This window comes from Enoplosus armatus, chromosome 15, assembly GCF_043641665.1.
Source record: "Enoplosus armatus isolate fEnoArm2 chromosome 15, fEnoArm2.hap1, whole genome shotgun sequence".
Classification (NCBI taxonomy): Eukaryota; Metazoa; Chordata; class Actinopteri; order Centrarchiformes; family Enoplosidae; genus Enoplosus; species Enoplosus armatus.
The window spans coordinates 19,332,852-19,353,156 of NC_092194.1; the positions used below are offsets into that span (position 1 = coordinate 19,332,852).

Genomic DNA, 20,305 nt, shown 5'->3' on the forward strand with positions numbered 1-20,305 from the left:
CATAAGCAGGCATGTATGTGAAGTAATCACACGTGAAAATTGTGGTGCACCTGTAATATTAAATGTGAAATTGATGTCTCACATTTCATATCTGAAAACCTGTCATTATGTGAAACATTTCACATGACAGGATAAAGTCACATGTGCTTTTTTGTGAGGCTAAATATACAATGGTAAGTCTAAAAGAACAGGAATCAGCACTCATTTCCCACCATATCTACTGTAAGGTTTTAATCTTAAATTGAAAGCCCCCAAATTACAGAGAACATAACCTTGGTGTCCTTGATCACAAGCAGTTCACTACTATGGTCTACTTACAGGGGATGGGCAGAATAACACAGACACGTGCAATCAATGTACATTAAATCATAAATAATATACATTAAAATCTAAAACAACTGCTCTTGAGGCGTTGATTCAACTCTGTCATAATATTCCAGGCTGTAGTTTGTGTTACAATGAATGTGCTGGGGGGTGGAGTACATTTTTACAACCACTGACTTTAATTCAAAACCACCACAAGGGGGCTATGTTATACTCTTTAAACTCAAACACCTTCTTTCAGTGCTTCCACCAACAACATTGTAACTCAAAATGTCTCCTCTTCATGTACTCTACACTTTCCCCCGTTAACTTCTCCCTTCTTTAACTTTTATAACTGTGAAAACAAAGCATGTTGTCCTGGGAAGTGTAGTCTGCGCTCCGAAGGTCCAGCCTAGCAAAGCAGCCCGGAAAGACTACATTACCCTTAATGCAACTTGGTCACTGACCAGCTGAACGTTCACCGCGCAGCCCTGCAGCTGCAGTTTCATAAAGTGTTGGTGTTTATTTTATCATCGTAGAGAAGGAGAACGGCTGGTGTACATTTGTGTGCGTTTGCAGCAGCAGCAGCAGCAGCAGCAGCAGCAGCATGTCTGAATATCCGACATTCCAGCATGGCAAGTCTCGTTTCGACCAGGTACTTTTATTTTTTAATCGACTGAAGTCTGCCAGAGGAACTCTCTACTTCCTACGTTCACTTCAAGCACCAGGCAGCTATAGACATGTGACATATTCATTTTAATCACTTAATTAACATACTTTTACATACTGGAGTGTAAAGCCCTAGTTGTTCTTCTGATTCTGAACTAGCTAACATACACTCACCTCCCGTGTCAACATGTCAACATTAGCATTAATAGTGTTTATCAGTGGTATCTCGTGACAAACTGTTTATAAAATACAGTATGTTCATTTTTTTTTTGAATTAACATAGTATTATAACTCTGGAAACATTGTCCGCATAAAAGCTTCTTGGTAACTTGAAAGTTAAGCAGTGGATGGGGTTAAAGTTCACAGAATTTGAACTTTGACCTTGCGCAGCGCAAAACGTATAATCCCAACGGTCGTCAGACCAACGGCTCAAACAGCGATTCTCCTGGTGCTAATGATCAGAGACGGTACGAATATGCAAGGTCATGTGACCTGACTTAATAGAGTCAGCTATTTAAAAACAAACAAACACGGAAATGTTGACCAAATTGGCAGGATATAAACTATACAAATATAAACTAGCTAGACAGTCAGCTAGCTTGAAGTTTGCTAGCTAACGTCACTGCTAACAATTGACTGACAAAGTGGAGTAACCTATGTGTTTTTTACAGAACTGAATTCATTCAACAAACATACAGTATGTTCTGAGTCAGAATCATATGTATTGGCTAAGTATATTCAAGGATAATGATACAGAATAATCAGGTTTCCAGTAGCTTTTATTGTACATAAGCTAAGTGAACTTACTCATAAGCAGTGGTGGAATATAACCAACTATGCTCCATTTACTACTGTACTGTAGTACAAAGTATACTACTCACCAGTGTCAGCTCAAACTGGTCAAATTAGAGGGGCACTGGTGAAAAATTGAATTGAACAGAATTAAACAGAACACAACTATTTCACCCATGCCATGTTTTTACCAACCATCCATATGTTCAGGAAGTCACAAGGCGCAGCAGTGAGTCAGATACCAGATTTTCATCCAAATTAGCAGTTAGTGTAATTAAACTGAAGTTAGGGAGGGATGGGTGGCTCTCAAGGCTGCGTGGTGTGTTGCTGTATCTCCGAAATTCTTCCTTATGTTCAGTTATGAATAAATCGAAAGGTATTTCTGGCACGGTCATTATAAAAAGTAATTGCAAATGGTGTGAGTGGATTCGGGCCCATAAAAGATGCAGATAGGAAACAGTTTGTCAGCGGTATTAATGAGGAGACTCCACCTGGTGTGTTAAAACAGCTGGCACGCTGTAATATCACTGTTTACTGGGTGACAGCTGGAATCTTGCTGCCTCTCTCTGCTCAAAGAAACAATCCTGCGTCTAGTTTATGTTTGAGCAAAAATTAGATTTATTTTACCTGTATAGTAGATGGACAGTAAGATTTTCTGAAAGTTGCGTCTAATATCTTATGTTTTAGGTCTCACTGGTAATGATGTTTAGATAAAAAAATAATTGTTTAGTGCTATAAATGGCCATGTAAACAAAGTGAATGTTTTAATGGAATTTTTTTCAGTTCATTTGGCATCTAAGATTATGTTTTTATGATTTATTTTCTTCTTCCCTTAGAGCACGTTTTTCGGTCGGTTCAGGCACTTCCTGGATGTGATTGACCCCAGCACACTCTTTGTGACAGAGGTACACAAACAAAATGATTTATGACATGGATCTGGTCTAATAAAAGCTAAACTGAACCATCTTCAATCTGTGTTTATCTAGGAGGGTTCCTATTAAGCTGACAGCGACTCAGTACTATTTTTTTAGGGAAGGGATAGAGTTGCTTGTTTACTATTTATATTTATGCAGCCCAGGTTATTTTTGATGGTCTGAGAATTTGGATTACTTAGTACTAAACTCAATATTCATATAAGAGGAAAGACTCTTAGCAGTGTGAGAGGCAATGACTGCTCCTGAGTTAAACTGCAATGTTTCAAACTGGTAAATTGTGTATTTTTCACAATGGTGTCACCATCAACCCCAATAATAAATGTGACAGATGAAACTTGCAGAGAACAGGGAATCTGTATTCGACTTTCTCTCCATATTGTACTTGCAAGGCAAAACTGTTGTTCATGAAATTATACCCCATTGGTTGTGAAGCGTCTGTTGATGGCAGATGACTGTGAGAATGTCAGCTGAGGTCAGGTTTTGATGGCATCCACACATTGGCTGTGTTATAGTGAGGTAACAGACTTTCAGTTTTAGTTTTAAGTGTTATTTAACTCAAATTTAACCAAGTCTCCTGAGGTCAAAATCACTTCCTTTTTTCCCCCAGAGAGTCTGGGCAAAAAAGGTCAGCACAATAATGTTACACATGAATACACGAAACAATATTTACTGAAGTGAAACAAAAAGAAGAAAACATAAAAGGCATTGAATTTGACTTGATAATTTCAGTGCTTAAAAAGTCCTTCACCTTGTTTTCAAAATCATTTTACATTCTTCTCTGTTACTGAGAACAAATCTATGACCTTTTGGGTTACAAACTCTTTAAATGCTGTGCTGGTCTGCACGTCGTAACGTTTCCACAGGTCTTGGTTGTGTTGTGGTAATTTTGTTCATGGAGTCATCAGTGCTCTGGTGCTCTGGGTAATGAAGCTGTTAGCGGGCTCTTTGGTGACAGTAATAGCGGCAGTAGCTCCTGGGATGTGATGAGGTGTGGACATGTGGGGCAGCTGTGAGGGGTGGAGAGTGTGTACGCTCACACACACCTTGCATCCTGCTGAGCCAGGCGTAGCCTCGACTTGCCCCTAATGACGAGAGTGGAACAGGGACGGCCGTGATTTTGCGTGAGATCGCACACTCACGTGACCTCATGTCTGCACAGGCAGAAGTGCCCACCTAACACTATCTCACACAAATGCAGAGAAAGGAACGCACACGCACACATACACAGATGGCTAGCTCATTAGAACAAATTGGGCCTCATGACCTTGTATTTTACTCCGCATTAGACAATGATCACACCGCAGAAAGCTGCTCATTACCTTTTAGGAAACTCATTTGTCAACTGAAAATCAGCATGAAAGTTTTAGTGAAACACAATTATCACACATTGAGCCATGTGGCTTACATAGTGGAAGAGAAAAAACATCTCGAAGCGGACTGAGGCTCTCCAGGGAGGACTGTCCTCACTTAACTTGACATTTTCCTGACTTTTATCTATTTTGTCAAATCAGAAACGGCTGCAGGAATGCGTGGAGCTGCTCGACTGTTTCAAACAAGGAAGTCTGCCTCCAGAAGTGACAGATGCTCAGGTAAAGACCCAAAAACTTGAGTTGACAAAGTCGTTTAGGATCAAGTAAGTGAGTCTCTGGTGATAGACGAAAGTGTTTTCCTTTGAAGAACCTTTGATGAGCATTGTAAATGCTCTAACTCTTTCTTTCTTTCCTGTTCTGTTGGTTTTAAAAAGGGACACTGTGTGTTTGTTAGTCCACTGAAGGGTAAAAGAATCAAGATAAACTACATAAAAGCTTATGTTTTCATTAATTGTGTGAAAAACAGACATCAACCTGACCTGTAGAACTATACTATACTTGACTGTTAAATACTTAGAATTAAAGACATTTAAGTTTTTCTCATTAAAAATATTTATTTGTCTCTACAGCTTTGGCAAGCTCAAAAAATAAAGCAGGTAAGATGTAAGATTCTCTCATTCACTTTTTTCTCTCTCTCAATTACTAACACACACACACAAACTACAATACTATCATCTCTGCTTGTAGTGGTATGGTGTAGTCTTATGGGCTACATGGCTATACTGTATAGGCCATTTTACAGGACTAAGTATACTGTATAGGGCAAAGTTCCCATATATTCAGACACGATAAGACCCTCTTACACGGTACTTCACAAGTTCAAGATTGGCTCCATGAGCATCAGGAAGAAGCTAGATGCCTTCCGTTCCTCTCCAATCAGCAGATCTCATCACCATCGAAGCAGTAGGGGAAAGAGATTTCCATCTGTCTTATCTTATGGCAGAGAGGATACAACTGTCGTTTGTCTTTGGTGCGTACCTATGACAAGACTTGAAAAGCAAAGGAAGTGCACAGAGATGTATACTGTCTTCAAATGGAACTCATGAGGTCATATTTTCTACATGAGAAGTTGAGTACAGTGGGTTTGGCGTTTTACCATTGCCTTGTTTTAATTTTCAAAATTGTTGTTTTTGTTTTCTGCATTTCGATGTCATCTTAGGATGATAGAGGAAAGGGTAGTAAAAAAAAAAAAAAAGAAAAGAAAATGTAAAATGTAATTTCCACAAGCTTATTTTTAGCCACGCTAGAGGCGTGGCTCTAGGGTCGGTCCACCACTTCAGACTGAAATAACTCGACAACTATTGGATGGATTGACACGAAATCTTGTACGGACATTCATCTTTCCCAGCGGATGAAGCCTACTGACTTTGGTGATCTTTTAACTTTCCTCGAGTGCCACAATGACGCTGACATTTGGTTTTTTTGTGAATTGTCGTGACAACCACTGGACTGATTGCCATGCCGTTACAACTCTGACCAAATACCTGCAAAACTAATAACCTCCCCATCAGCCTCAGCTTTATTTTGTGTTTAATGCTAATTAGCAAATGTTGACATGCTAACATGCTAAACTAAGATGGTGAACATTGTTACCATTATATCTTCAGTTTTTCAAAAGTTGCCTAATATTCAGGTGCACACATTTAAATAATTGAAAACAAGTAAGTTGAATAATTGTCTTTTGTTGCTCCAAACCACTTCCTGTATCACTGTATTTAAGGGGATTTTCATCCATTTCCAATAACACTTCAAATTTTTTAACCCCACAGCAAAACTTTCTTTCTAATTAATTTGAACTGAACTAACCCAAATCATTCAGTACTCATCATCGTCTGATTCTAATCATTATGCTCTTATTACAGGCCATCATCCACCCTGACACGGGGGAGAAGATCCTCATGCCCTTTCGGATGTCAGGTATAGTAGCTTGGTGTGGAAGCCTTGGGGGGTGTGGGATCTAGGGGCTTGTTATGTGGTCCAACAGGGAGGCGTCGTTTACCCTGGGAACGATCGTGGCTCAACGGGGCTCTTCAGGTTGTCTGGAAAAAGGTCACACTCAGCTGGGCGCTGATTAAAACCTCTCTCCCACGGTGACGGAGAAGTTCTTGAGGCCTCTGAAGAAGCAAACACAAGTATTTTGATCCACTCTCAAAGCACCTTTTTTGTAAGGCAACTTTGAAGTGTTGGAGAGAGGGTGGGAGACACGTTACGACAAATGGGAATAAGCTGCAGAATCCGATTGCTCTGTCTGACCTGTGCAGACTAACACACTAGTTAAGAGAAACAGAACTGATGTGTTTTTAAAGAACTTTAAATCTTGCAGCAGAATAACCTAAAAGCAAATAATTGTGTGTACGATGGTAACAGTGATAATACTGACTCTGTCTTTTAACAGGTTTTATCCCATTTGGCACACCTGTGGTAAGACTTTACATACAATTCAGAAATATTTATTGTAGTTAGTCCAAAATGTAGACCAAGACTACAAAGAAGTTTATCTTTATTATTTAGTTTTTTTTTGTCATCTATTTGTAGTCATTTTGTAAAGGGTTTTATCTTTGTGTAGGTTGTTGGCCTCCTTCTCCCAAATCAAACATTGGCGTCGACTATCTTCTGGCAGGTAAATACCTACTTTTTGACCTGTAAAACTCAGACTGACATAATATTATCAAGACCTCTTTTCAATTTAATTTAATTAAACAAATTAATTAATCAACATTTCTGTAAATGCTCCAGTATTCACCAGACAGCCAATTTTCAACTGCAGTTCTGGCAAGATGTTGTAAAACCAATGAAGTGACAGGTTGAGAAACACTTGACAGTAAGATGCCAAAGGGACAACAAAAACAACAAAATTAGCATTCTGAATATTCTGCCCCAAGAAAAAGCTATTAATTCACATTGATGCAATGTCTTATTTTGAACACAATTGTTAAAAATGTGTGTTTATATGTTGGCATATTTTTTCTGAATAAAATGTTGGACATAATCAGTTGTCCAGCAGTAAAATCTGGTTTTAATAAAAAAAACAAAAAAAACAAATTGAAATAGTACTGGTGTGAGACAAAGACTGCTATTGTCTTTACATCTGCATTTGTGTATTTTCTGGTGGGAAAAAACTATTTTTTTTTAAATCACTGACATGTTTTTTCCTGGGTCAAGAACCTCCATAGTTTTACACGAGTTAATCACGCAGGGACATAACAATGTTGAAAATGTTAAATGTAGCAACTGTAATCATTGAGTTGTACATCAGAGGCCTGTACTACGAAGAAAGTTCAACATAACCAGGATATCTTTTCGTTATCTGACTTCACTAAACATAACAACCACGATCTCGCTAAGCGGTCACACGACGGTGGTTATCAGCTCGGTATGTCAACCCAAGGTTTCCCAATCTAGCCACGAGCGTGTTGACATGACAGAGGTGGCGTTTGCAGGATCTGACCAATCACAAACATGGAGAAGTCTACTGGCAGCAGAGCGGCATATTTTACAAACGAAGAGCAAAGTATAATATTAGACAAATGTGTTAATAAGTTAAAGACATCATCCAGGCTGAAAGCAACACAGCTGCTGCTGCCGCCAAATGCTGGCAAAAACCACCACTGTGTGAATGCATGAGGCTTCTAATATCACTGCCCCATCATTAGGACACGAGGAGATCTGACTGTGATTACATTGTGTATTCTATTAAATTAAATTAATTTTAGCCTTATTCTGTCAGCTGCCAGCCCGGTGTTTCAGACGGACTTTGGGGCAAATAAAACATAAATATAAAAACAAAATTCAAAGCGGTGAGTAGGCTTACTTTCATATCTTACAAGTACAACAAGTGCTTCAATCAGTCTCTGTTGGAGGATGATATTGGTATACAAAAGCACAATGAAATGCACACATAAGTAATTTCCTCCGACCAGAATATATATTCTCATATAAAACACTGTGAGGGAAAGACAAGGGCTTTGCTCCACAGGATCTTCTATGATTAGTGATGCCGTTTTCCAAGAGAGTTGATTGGTCAGTAGGCGGTACTTTTGTGCGAGTTGATCTGTTATCTCAAACCTAACCTGTTCCGGAGCAGGTTAGGTTTGCAGCATAAGTTGCCATGGCGATTTACCCCGGTAAGAAGTGAACCACCATCGTAATCCTGAAAACCCAGGGCTAACCCTGAAGTTACCTCGCTAACCTCAAATCCTGTTGTGTAGTACAGGCCTCAGGTGTATCAGCATGTTTACTAACAAGCTGCTCTTCTGTTGACTTACTCTCCTTTTACAGTGGTTAAACCAGAGTCACAATGCCTGTGTTAACTACTGCAACCGCAACGCCTCCAAGGTACTGTATTAGCTGTGAAGTGACCCAGTTCCATTTAGGCAGATACTGTATATACTGTACATCAACAGTTGTGAAATGTTTTCATATTGTAATCTCACTTACTTTTCACTTTAGCCGGCTCCATTTACCAAATTCGCCCAGGGATACCTCGGAGCGGTGACCAGCGCAGTCTCCATTGCTGTGAGTTCCCATAATGCCTCTGCTCTGACTGAACAGGTCCTGTAATCCCAATGACTTGATGTCATCACACAGCAATTTAAACCAGGGGGAGACCAATAAATTAGCATAATATTGTCAACTGCAAACAGAACTGGAGGTTTCTTTTTGCATTGAAAGTCTGTAAAACCTGCAATCAAATTGGGTCTTCTTTGAGGGCTTGTTTGTCTAGTTACGATAAATGCCAAAGGTTCCCCTAGTTGACCTGCTAACCCAATAAGAATGTCATTAATCGGGGCTTCAGTGCAGAGTTTAAAGGTTTAACTGTTGTTTCAGATGCTTTTCCACCCTGAGTACGTTTTTAGGTTAAACACCAAATATTTTTAATTGTTTCAACAGGAAAATGGCCAAATTATAAAAAGTTAAATGTCAGCATAAACCTTTCAATACCAGCCTTCATAATATCCCTTATCAGTTGAACCTCTTTTCTTACCTTCATGTCATCAAAGACTGAAATGTCAAAAGGGTATAATACATGTTCACACACCTGCCTGACACAGCCCTTAGTGTGGACACAGGGCTCAACCCGAGCCAATTACTGGTCCCGCTGGGTGCTCATTCGGCTGCTGCTCTAAGGCTTGACAACAGCAACAAGCACAGAAAAAAATCGCGGGGTGTCTGGAGGGCGGAACGACGGGCGTGGAGGGGGGCAGGAGCTCTCCAATTAAACGTCTGCTCTGGTGACGACCCCCCCGCCGGGCTGGATAGAGCCGGAGGCTGAAGTGGGGTGGTGGTGTGTTATCTGAGAGCACATAGCCTTTTGACTACAGCCCTCTAGTGTGTTAAAATAGTGTACAGTATTGAATTGTTTATGCTAGAGCTGGGAATGTTTGTCACTTTTCTCCCAATAATACCTTTTCTGACACTTAAACATTTTGCTTGTTTTTTGTATCAGTGTTTTTCAAAGCATGTTTCATGGGACCAAAATCCTATTTATTCAAATACTCATTCCAAATATTGAGTGTGTGTATAATTGGCTTTTTAAAACGGAGTCAGAGGCTGATTGTCTGCATCATGTGCGTCTGGTTTTCCCTCAGGTCGGTTTGAATTTGTTAATCCAGAAAGCCAGCCGCTTCAGCCCAACTACCAGGCTTTTGGTGCAGAGGTTCATCCCCTTCCCAGCAGTGGGTACGTTTGAAAAGCTCAGCGAAAAACTTCATAGGGTTAGGGTTAGGGTTAGACCTGAACTGAGTAAGATGACTAGAGTTTCAAAATTGAAGCTATGATTCTGAAAAATAATAGAGACCTAATATAAATCTTCAGTTACAGTATAAACCCATTCTCATCCTTAGTGTTGATTAATATGCTGTCTACCTTTTAAGAACTACTCTGTGATCATTAGAAATGCCTGTATGAGAGCCAAGCTGAGCTATTTGTTTCATTCTGTTCCTCACAGTCCGTGTTCCTCTGCAGGGCTAGCGACGTGACGCGAGCTCGCTTATTCAGACTTGTGTGGAGCCACAAAGCCACGATTTTCATGCCACTCTCCCTTAAATACGCAGTCACACCCAGGGGTATAGACCTGTGTCCCAGAATGCCCTGGGCTGCTGGCTCATAATTAAATTGTTTGCCTGCCCCCCTTTTTTTTTACCATGGTGGTTCTTTCAATTAAATCAACAGGTTTCTACAGCGCAGCCTTTGCCTGGTAATTGGTTGCTTGTTAGAACTCTGCTGCCGCAAACAAATTGGATAATTACCCCCAAAGTGGCGTCTATGTCAAGGCCTCATTTACCTGATTTCTGTTTGTTCATTGTTGTTGCTGTTGTTGTTTTGGTAGGCCCATATAAAAGGTAATTAAAATGGCTAATTGAAGCGAGCGAAAGCAAAGTGCTGTTTGAATTTTCACCCGCTTGATTTTGTTTGCTTACTTAAGGCTAGATTTATTTGTAATAACCTAATCAAGCAGCGGCCTGTCATTCAATTAGATTATGAAGACCTTAACTGGAGGGAAAGTCTTGCCGCCAGAAATTCATGGGGATAATTAATTTGTTGTCTTTTTAAAATATTTGTCATTATTTGTGATATTTAGGAAGTAATTACCTGAAAAGTTCTTGGATGCATTTCCATGAGTGTACCACTAGTTATTAGATGACAATTAAAATCTACATAAATGTAATTATTTGAAATAATTACAAATTACAGCCACATATTTCAGCATTGAGCTGTACAGACTTTGTAATTAAATTAATAAAGGTATCAAAGTAATTGAATCGATTATTGCAAACAGATGTAGATGTAGTTTTTATTATTCCTTGCCAAAATCCCACTATCTGTCCCTCTATTAATTGGTCTGGATAAAAAAAAAATCCCTTGTAGGTAAAAAGAGCTATTTGCTCAGTCAATTGAATTTCCCTCACAAAACGACCTGCCAGCCCTGCAGCCCTGAGTAAAGATAACTCTGAACGCTGTTGTCTTAAATTAAAAAGGCTCGCGGCGCCACCACTAAACTCTCTAAAATTAGTTTTTCTTATTCCTATTAGAGTCAAGGAGAAAGGTCCATCTATATTAACATACATTTATGTTCATTTTGGCTTTCGTGAATAAATCACAGTGTAACAACACTGCTGTTTGTCGACCTATCTGTCACCTTGGGTTCGACTGTTGCTTGAGTCAAAGTCACACACACAGACACGGTGTTCATTTTGGGGAGTTATGTCACAAATCACATGGCAGTGATGTATTACATTTGGGCAGTTTCAGTGAGTAAAGCAAGCAGGGATTCAGTGTCTTTCAGAAGGACACTCAATGGCCATTATAGGTGTAAAATCTTAGTGTAAATAATATTTAATAATAATATTTGATTATTAATAATAAATATTATGTCATACTTTTCTAAAGGAGACAAGAGAGAACTTGGGCAAAGGTGATTTCTTGAATATTACTTCCAGTATCTGCCAAATATATCAAATATGTCAACAAGACTAGCCAGGCTAGCGGCTCTAATGCTAACATCATCATGCTAACATGCTCACAATGACAATGGTAACAGGTATAGGGTCCTATTTTAATTGTGTAAGTGCAACAACAAGTGCACCTGCTATTTTGGTTCATGTAGGTGCAGCAGCGCAAAGTGAAGTGGAAGATAGATCTGAGGGCGGGTGATTAAATACATTCTCAGCCAGTCACATCACAGCAAAACTTTGTGATCTCAGCTTCACAAATTCAAGATTCAGAATCATTATGTCACAAACTCAAAATAATGGCAGAACATTTTGTCACAATCTTTGAATAATTATTTAATTAACACAGGAAATCATGATCATGAAATGAGGAAATTATTCTCTGAGAAAAAAAAAAGAATCCTCTTCATTGCTCAGTTCAATCAGTCTAATGACACCGCAAGGACCCATTCAAGGTATAATCCCTCATCCTTACAGTCCCTACCACAGTACCCTTGAGCAAGGAACTGAACCCATTCTTGCTCCAACGGCACTGTAAAGGCTGCCTCATCTTCAACTCCAGCTAGAGGGTGAAAAGACAATTTGCTCAATTGTGAAATAATAAAATATGTGAAACTCCTAGAGGTGAGACACTTCATTCAGTTTTTTAAAACATTCTCACCTCTTTACAGCGAGTGCAAACGTTTGCAACGTGGTGCTCATGAGACACTCTGAGCTGTCGGAGGGCATCAGTGTGCTCGACGATAACGGGAACGTGGTGGGAACATCAAAAGTGGCTGCCAGGCATGTATGTTGCTCCGCTCTGACATCTTTTTATCAGATATTTTATCCCAGGTGATTGATATGATGTTTATGAATGCAATATAGTGCTAAATGTAAATTATGTCATGTTGAGTTTACCTCTCAATATGAATATAATTAAAATAGCAGATTTTTCTTCCTTGATACAAAACAAAAAAACGTTTTAAAATGTCTTTCTTTTTTTGACAGGCACTTTTAGAAACAGCTCTGACCAGAGTGGTCCTACCCATGCCAATTCTAGTGCTCCCTCCCATGATCATGGCTGTACTGGAAAAGTAAGAGGCTGCATTATTTTCATCTTTCATGAATTATTTCTTAATGAGCTTGTTTGGCTTCTTCCAAGAGATGATAGAGGCTTTAGTGAGAAGGCAACCACATTCCAATCAAATGTTCAGCCTGGGTTTCAGTTCTGGTGTCCATATTTTCAAGAACTAAAGAAGTTGGTGTCATTCTGTGTTTTTTAGTATTCATAAAATACTTTCCAGCATCTCTACTCTGTCTGTGGCTCTCAGACCCAAGCCCATCTGTTCCTGCTGAAGATGTAAACCTTAAATACTCTCACAAATGTGTGTTTCATTAAAAAAAAAGAAAAAGAAAGGCTCAGTAATTTCCTAAAACCGCTGGGCACTGTAGTTTTTCACACAGACAGTCAGTTGGCGTTTTTGCCTTTATTGATAGTAACAGTGAAAGAAACAGGAAAGGTGAGAGCGAGAGGGGTTGACATGCTGCTGCTGTAAAGGTTTTAGTGTGCTGGTATAATACAATTAATCCATTATGCAAATGACCCCTAATTAAATGAGAATATGTAAATGAATTACAAAACATTAATATTTCGAATATTGCAGAGTCTCAGATTCCTTCAGAACTGCTATTGTAGTCGTTGAACCCTTTCCACCACTGAGACTCAGTGTTGTGTGATATGACTTTAATGATGTCTTAATGATGCAATGTGTTTACATGGACGTCCTGTGATTGATGGCCTGACTGTGCCTGCGGTGTGCCGAGGAATGCAGCCATCTTTGTAAATCCTTGACAGCACTTGTCCCGACCGCTCCGAGCAGGCGGGCTCAGGCGGCGGGCTGGCTGCCCAGGTGTGTTTGGGATTCCTGGCAGCTGAATGACTGAATGGGAAGAGAGGGAGTGTATGTGAGAGTGAGCAGGGGGCTCTGAGGTTGACTGTGGTTGCAGGTGAGTCGTGCTCAGCTATCCTCTCTGTCAGCTTGCCTTCACTGGCTCCCAATGGAGCGAGGACAAGGGGACAGAGACGGGTCCCTGAGCGGCCCCCCAATGATGGATTACACTGCTGAGAGCAGATTTAGGGCAGTGACAGGTTCTGTCCTTCATGTGCTTCGGTAGCTAAAGACCCATAAGTATATTCAGAACATCTATTTATTTCTGTCTTTTAAGATACATCTACCTGCACAGAGAATCTCCATTTCAGCCCAAATACCCAGGTAACCTGATTTGGGGCCAAGCTATAATAATATAATATGGATAAAATGTAACAATACATATTGTGATTAGTATATTTCTGGAAGTTATAGATAAAACAACAACATGGGAATGTCTGTTTTGGCTAATCCAGCAAATTAAACACCTGGCACATCAAGGCGTTTCATCACTTTGATACAAAAATCCTGCATAAATAATATTACCTCCACAAGTAGACATCTTTTTAACTGATTTTTTATCCCAGGTATAGTTTTGTTGGTTTATTATTATTGATTGATATGATGTTTGTGAATGCAGTATAGTACTAAATGCAAATTATGTAGTATTGAGTTTACCTCTTAGTATGGGAATAAACAATATTACCTCCATAAGTGGATCTCATTGATTTGCAACATTGCCCAAAATAGACTAATACACCCAGATATTAAAGGAATAACTACCACAGCATTAGCTGGCTAAGCTGAAAAAACATCAGGATATTGGTGTGTGTAAGGGCAGATGATTGGTTTGTGTGGGACCAGAGTTAAGTCAGGGGTTCTCAGTCAGACACTAGAAAAACATACATAATAGAGAGTGAGGACGTCTACAAACAGTGTCTTTCAGCAGAGGTTCTGGCTGCATGCGGAACTATTAACTATTGAAAAATAACTAATCTCTATAGCAGTTACAGTATTTAAACAATAGCTTCTTCCACTGCTGACAAAGAAACACCTTCTGGCTTTTATTTATTTCTGTTGTATTTTCATGTTCATCATCACCCCCACCTCCTTCATGAGGTGTTTGTTTAGTGTAGAAATTAGAAACCTGCTTTGCAATTTAATTTTTCTTCACATACCTCTGTACATGCTGTACATGCTGTACAGCGGGCTGGGCAACATCAGAAAGTAACGGCAACAAAGTTCAAAAAGCACCATATTTGATGACAGCTTTATTTCAATCATTTTTTGCCTTCATGCAAATGTCCACTCACATTCAGCAGGTATATATATATCACTACTAATATATATATATATATATATATGTATATATATATATATGGAGGCTCAGTCACGCTGTCAGAGGTTCATACACACAGTTAAACCTGGGTAAGACCTCAATCAGAATATGGCCACTGGCCATGTTATTCAGTGCATTTAAACACAGCCAGTGTTGCATGAAATTGTGTCAAGTTTTTCACCTGATGTGACGGTTTTCAAACTTGAATTTGTGGCCAAACCTCTTGCATCTCACATACCTCACAACTTTTCTCCCATTGACTTTTCTCTTTGTAATCCAGTCCTAAAATGTGTATCTACATGTTTGAGTGTGTGTGTGTGTGTGTGTGTGTGTGTGTGTGTGTGTGTAGCCTAATTAAACCATGGCAGCCATATGTGTTAATGAGCTCCCTCATTAGGCAGTAGCTCTCCTCGTTAGGTGGAGAGGCGTCGCTGGTTGAGGAGAGATGGAGAGGCTCTTTCTCAAGCTCCTGCTGAGTTCGCTGTCCCACACACTGAAGAGGGGATTATCCTACGAAGGGCAGCGAGGAGGGAGGAGAAACATATATTTCTGGAGATAGATCTTTAAAAAGTCCTTAAAAAGCCTGTTTTGTTCAGATAGAGAAAATACAACTTTGGCAACTGATGGTGATACATATTTGAAACTGTTGCAGTACATTTGTAAGGGATTATACACACAAGAGTTATTTAGGTAAACGCAACAAACAAGTGACCATGTAAAATTCTGAACAAAGGGACAATAAAAGCAAAGATTGAACTGTAAAGATGAATTGGATGGATTTTAATAGTTTTAAATGGTTACAAAAGCCTGTACAGCTGATTCAGCTGTTGGTTGTTGAGTCAAACTTTTTTGTACAAGAGAGTTTGGTAATAGTTTAATGATGCATTTCATTATTTAATTCCTGTTGGTTATTTGAGCTACATTTCCTGAAAAGATGCCATTGAATCTGTAATTGAGCAGCCAGTTTGTGTTGTTTTTCAAGTTTCTCAAATTAATTTCTAATAAAAACATACTGATCCACAGGGAATGTACAATTCACACAATTAAGCACCTATGTAGCATCTTTCTGACCATGCAGAGAGATCCTGCATGATATCCCCGACTTTGATTATGACAGGGAGGGTTGATATTTCCTCATTTTATTTTAAATGGACGGCATACTTACATTTGTCACTTCCTGTTTAATATGTTTCCTGCCAGGAAGTGACCATTGCTGATGCCTGAAGTTAGTTTTGGCAAATAGGACGAAGTACCAGTGTTTAGGCCTCTTAACTGTATTATATTTTAATATTTAAAACATTTGCTATAATTCTGGAAAGCTTTTTACTTTTGAAAATGTTTGTCTGCGTCGATGATATGATCTGGAAAATTAGAATCTCCTGAATGCACATATGGATTGAATAGTGAATGTATATTTGTTGACTGTATATGCAGGCCACTGTATATTGAATTGTGTCGAGTGTGAGGTTCTGCTGTCTAGAGCTAGACAGATCAATCACCTGGGCTGATATATCTGCGATAAGCTGATATTGGCTGATATATCAGCATATATGTTGGACAGTAATTAACAGAAGAAATATCAGAGATATGAGCTCCTTTTTTATTTTATGTTATGTGTTTTTGTAAATAATTAAAAAGAATATATAAAAGAATTATCACATTTTTAAACTCTCAAATATTGATGTTTGTATCAACATAACAAATCCAGTGTCAGTTGGATTCTACTGTTGTCCCGTTACCAAGTATTGTAATGGGTACAGTGGAAGTTTGTGTACAGTGCATCCCCAGTGCCAACACCACCACCACAATCATCTGTGCATTAACTATGAGGTCAATAAAGTGATAAAGTTTCTGTCTCTTCTGTGTCCCACCAGGCTCCCTCTCCTGCAGAGACGGCGGAGGCTCGTCCTGCCCGTCCACAGTCTGGTTTGCCTCGCTGCCTTCGGCCTGGCTCTGCCTCTCGCCATCAGTCTCTTCCCACAGATGTCCCAGGTATGTCTACCCAAAAACTGTCTTCTCTACTGTCCTCTTAGATACAGTAGAACATAATTTAATAATATATTAAAGTGGGCCTTCTAGTGCTTGATTTGTCTGGAGTTATGGCAATAATCAGCTGTCAATCAAACCAAATTGCGGCACTATTGTGGCAAAGCTTTCTTTAGATTTCCTTGTTGTTGAAATTTAAGTTTCTATAGATGGCACTTTTTTCTTCATCTGACCGGACATACTGTCTGTCACTCCTCGTGTTTACTATTGAGTCCTCCTTTGAAAGCTGTCATGATTTAGGTTAAACCAGCAGTGTGATATATCATTTGAAAGTAAGAGCAGAACAACACAACCGAAAATATATCAAACATCATGGATTAATTAGTTCCAAAGCCCATGCTGTTGTTATAAAACGATTATTTAACTCCGTAAACACCAGAACCAACGTTTTTTTCTTCTTCACACCCTGACAGTATAAAATATCTGCTTTGCTCTGGTCTGCCATGACTCGCTCTCAATGAGTGATGTTGATGACCAGAGTCTCCTGACCTCTTTAACGTTCCCCATTGAGCTTTACAGAGGCTCTCTCCTAATGAGGCGTAGCCCTCTGAGACTTAACCTGCTCTGTTATGATCTGCCCAGAGCCTCTATTGCCTTCATTCACTGATGCTATCCAGGCTAGCAGGCTGAGATCTAACTTTAGCCTTATTACCTCAGTGTGTGTCATTCTGCTCATTAAATGGCTATGATAGCGTGATTTTGTTTTTCACTCCTTCTCTCTCTTTGTCTTCTCTCTGCCAAATGACTTGCTGACACAAGCCAACCAGCTCTGGCTTTAAAATGTTTAGGATTTAATTACCACTGGAAATAGCTCAGACAGCCATATGGCAAAAAACTTCAGACATATGTGCCGCCAACAGTCCTGTGAAAAGCTGCCTCCCATTTCACGGAGGGGCCTGTTTTTCTCTCACAAGTCCTTTTTTGCACTTTCGCAATAATGGCGGATGAAAAAAAAAAACACTACCCAAAAAGCAACATGAATGCCCTGTTCCCCAGGACCCCCCGCCTACTCAATTTGTCCCACTTCCCCATTTCACACCTACCAAGATGTCTGATTAAGATTCTGCCTCCAACTCCATCAGCCATCTGTCTCTGGTTCAAATATTAGGAGATGCAAACCTCAAATTAGACTTTAATCTGCCAAATTGGCTCTTTTTGCACATTAGCAGTAAATACAGAACATTTAAAGCTTTTAAGAATTATTTAGTTACAAATGAAACTGTTTCAAATCTTTACGTAGCGGCGCACCTAGATGATTATGGATGCATTTATAGCATACACATACACTATGTAAATATGTTATATCTTACAGCTTGTGCTAAGTATTAACATTTTTCACTATTGACCTTTTTGTTCTGCTTTGATTCCCACAGATCAGTGTGAATCAGCTAGAGCCAGAGATCGCCATGGCAACAAATTGTAAGATTGTGACATACAATAAAGGCTTGTGAGTGATCTCTGCTGCCCGACACATGAAGATAGGACCCGCTGCTCATCACGGTTCAAACCCCCTGAAGCTGCCAGAGAATGAATTATGGTAAATTTGGCTGTGTTATCCAGTGAGCAGTTAGCATACGTTTACTGAGAAGGGCAGTTGATATTGTTTACGCCAAGACAATAGTTATGATGGCACATTGTGATGCAGGAAAATATACATCATGACACCTCAGAAAGTGTTATCACCGTTTATAACATGGACACTAACCAAGGAATTATACCAAATAATGAGGCACTCAAAAAGATTTACGGAAGACTTTTCCTGCTCCGTGTAGCTAGTGGTAGGCTGGCTAGCTGAGTTAGCTGACTTATAAACTTGAGTGTTTTTTCTTTCTCTCTCTCCCTGTTTTCGTAGCAGGACATGTCTAAATGATTGTAGTTGTGGTCTGGATTGTTTATGTAAACACTGAATGAAATCAGGATGAATTACATTTTTTTGTGTATGTATTTTTGTGAATTTTTACTTTTACTGTGTATAATTTAATGCAGGGGTTCCCAATCTCGTGACCCCTTAATATAAAGCAATATCTCCCTGCAACCGAATGTCATAGATTGCACTATAAATTGTGAGCTTTTCAATCAAAGCATTACTGTCAGATACTTCTTCCTACCTGAGCAACCCACTAGATTGACCTTGCGACCACTTGTAGGGGTCCTGACCCCCAGGTTGGGAACCACTGATTTAATGGATGTAGAAAGGAAACAGTTGTTTTTATAAGATTGCTTTACTGAGATATGAGGTGAAAGCAGATCATTTAACAAACCATCACCATATTATCTGTAACACGATTTAAGAGTTTGGAAACTCAACCTTAAACTTAGACTTCCAGTAACTCTGCCCCCATTTTGAAATGTGGTTTTGTATAGTGCCCCTAAATATTTTAAACTCAACTGTGAACTGTATTAAGTTTCAAAATGGATCAGTATCTCCTTTTTGTCCTTGTTTTTTTTCTCTAACTGGGATCTGGAGGTTTAGTCACTCATGTAGTAAAACAACTGCCGTTAAAATGACTCATCTCTTAGATTTGCATTTACTCTTTATAAACTATATAAGTTTAACCTAAAATAAGGAGATTCCCTGTTGTTACAGTGCTCCTCTGTCTTTGTATGTATTTGCACTTGATTTATATAAACCTTCTGTCTTCAAGTATTATCTTTTGTCACAATCTGTGTGATTAGTATGTTTGCACAGTTGCCGAGGGAACGCAGCACGGTAGACTGCCGTGCAGCGTAATTCGACAAGAAGCCACATGCAGGATCAGTGGAGGATGCTGGGTGGAAGTTGTGACACACAACTCGGGTGAGACAAATAAAAACAAAACCCCCATTCATTAAACATACTGTAGTTCTAAGAAATGCAACTGTTTCTTTTATTTATTATTCAGGTTTTTACTGTTGTTTCTCACGCAATCAGATAATAGCATCACATTTGGTTCTGACTGAAGAATTTCACTCTGTAATGCTGGGAGTTTTACTAAATGTTACTTGACTATATTTCAACAATTTATCATATAACTACAAATAATAATCCATAGTGGGTTCAGTTTTAATACCAGCTAATTTTGTAAAGGTTTTAAATATATGACTAGCACGTGTCGCAATCCACAGTGAGCAGAATGCAACTTTTGTCAGCTGTTTTGAAAATGATTTCGAATGGCACTCTTTCTTTTTCAGTAATTAGGTTGTGATTTGTAATTCAGTGTGCTTACTGATGCAATGTGACAACTGTGACTACACTGCATTATTTATCACTCAACATGCAACTTTATAACCAACAATAAAACACATGTAATGTGTAGTGTTAGCTGAGAGAGTAGAAGGCTTCAGTCATCCCACAGAAAACAAGTATTCAAACAATGATTAAACCAGTCGTTGTGTCCCAGTTCACTTTCAACACCTTTGCAGCAGCAGCAGCAGCAGCAGGGATCTGGTGGCTCCTTCCCCCACCTCGCAGCTACTCCTCTGGAGAGACTTGTTTTTCACCGTGGTTCAT

At 39.3% G+C, this 20,305-nt stretch overlaps 1 protein-coding gene across 1 annotated transcript; it reads left to right on the top strand.

Moving 5' to 3' along the window:
• Positions 1-855: 855 nt before the first annotated feature.
• Positions 856-19,649, top strand: sfxn5a (sideroflexin 5a). Its single transcript, XM_070920036.1, has 16 exons — positions 856-958; positions 2,601-2,669; positions 4,211-4,288; positions 4,639-4,665; positions 5,932-5,986; positions 6,465-6,490; positions 6,636-6,689; positions 8,348-8,404; positions 8,519-8,584; positions 9,658-9,748; positions 12,192-12,307; positions 12,511-12,596; positions 14,750-14,752; positions 16,644-16,761; positions 18,189-18,352; positions 19,492-19,649. The coding sequence occupies exons 1-15, from the start codon at positions 911-913 to the stop codon at positions 18,264-18,266; spliced, it is 972 nt and encodes a 323-aa protein (XP_070776137.1). The 5' UTR covers positions 856-910; the 3' UTR covers positions 18,267-18,352; positions 19,492-19,649.
• Positions 19,650-20,305: the final 656 nt, after the last annotated feature.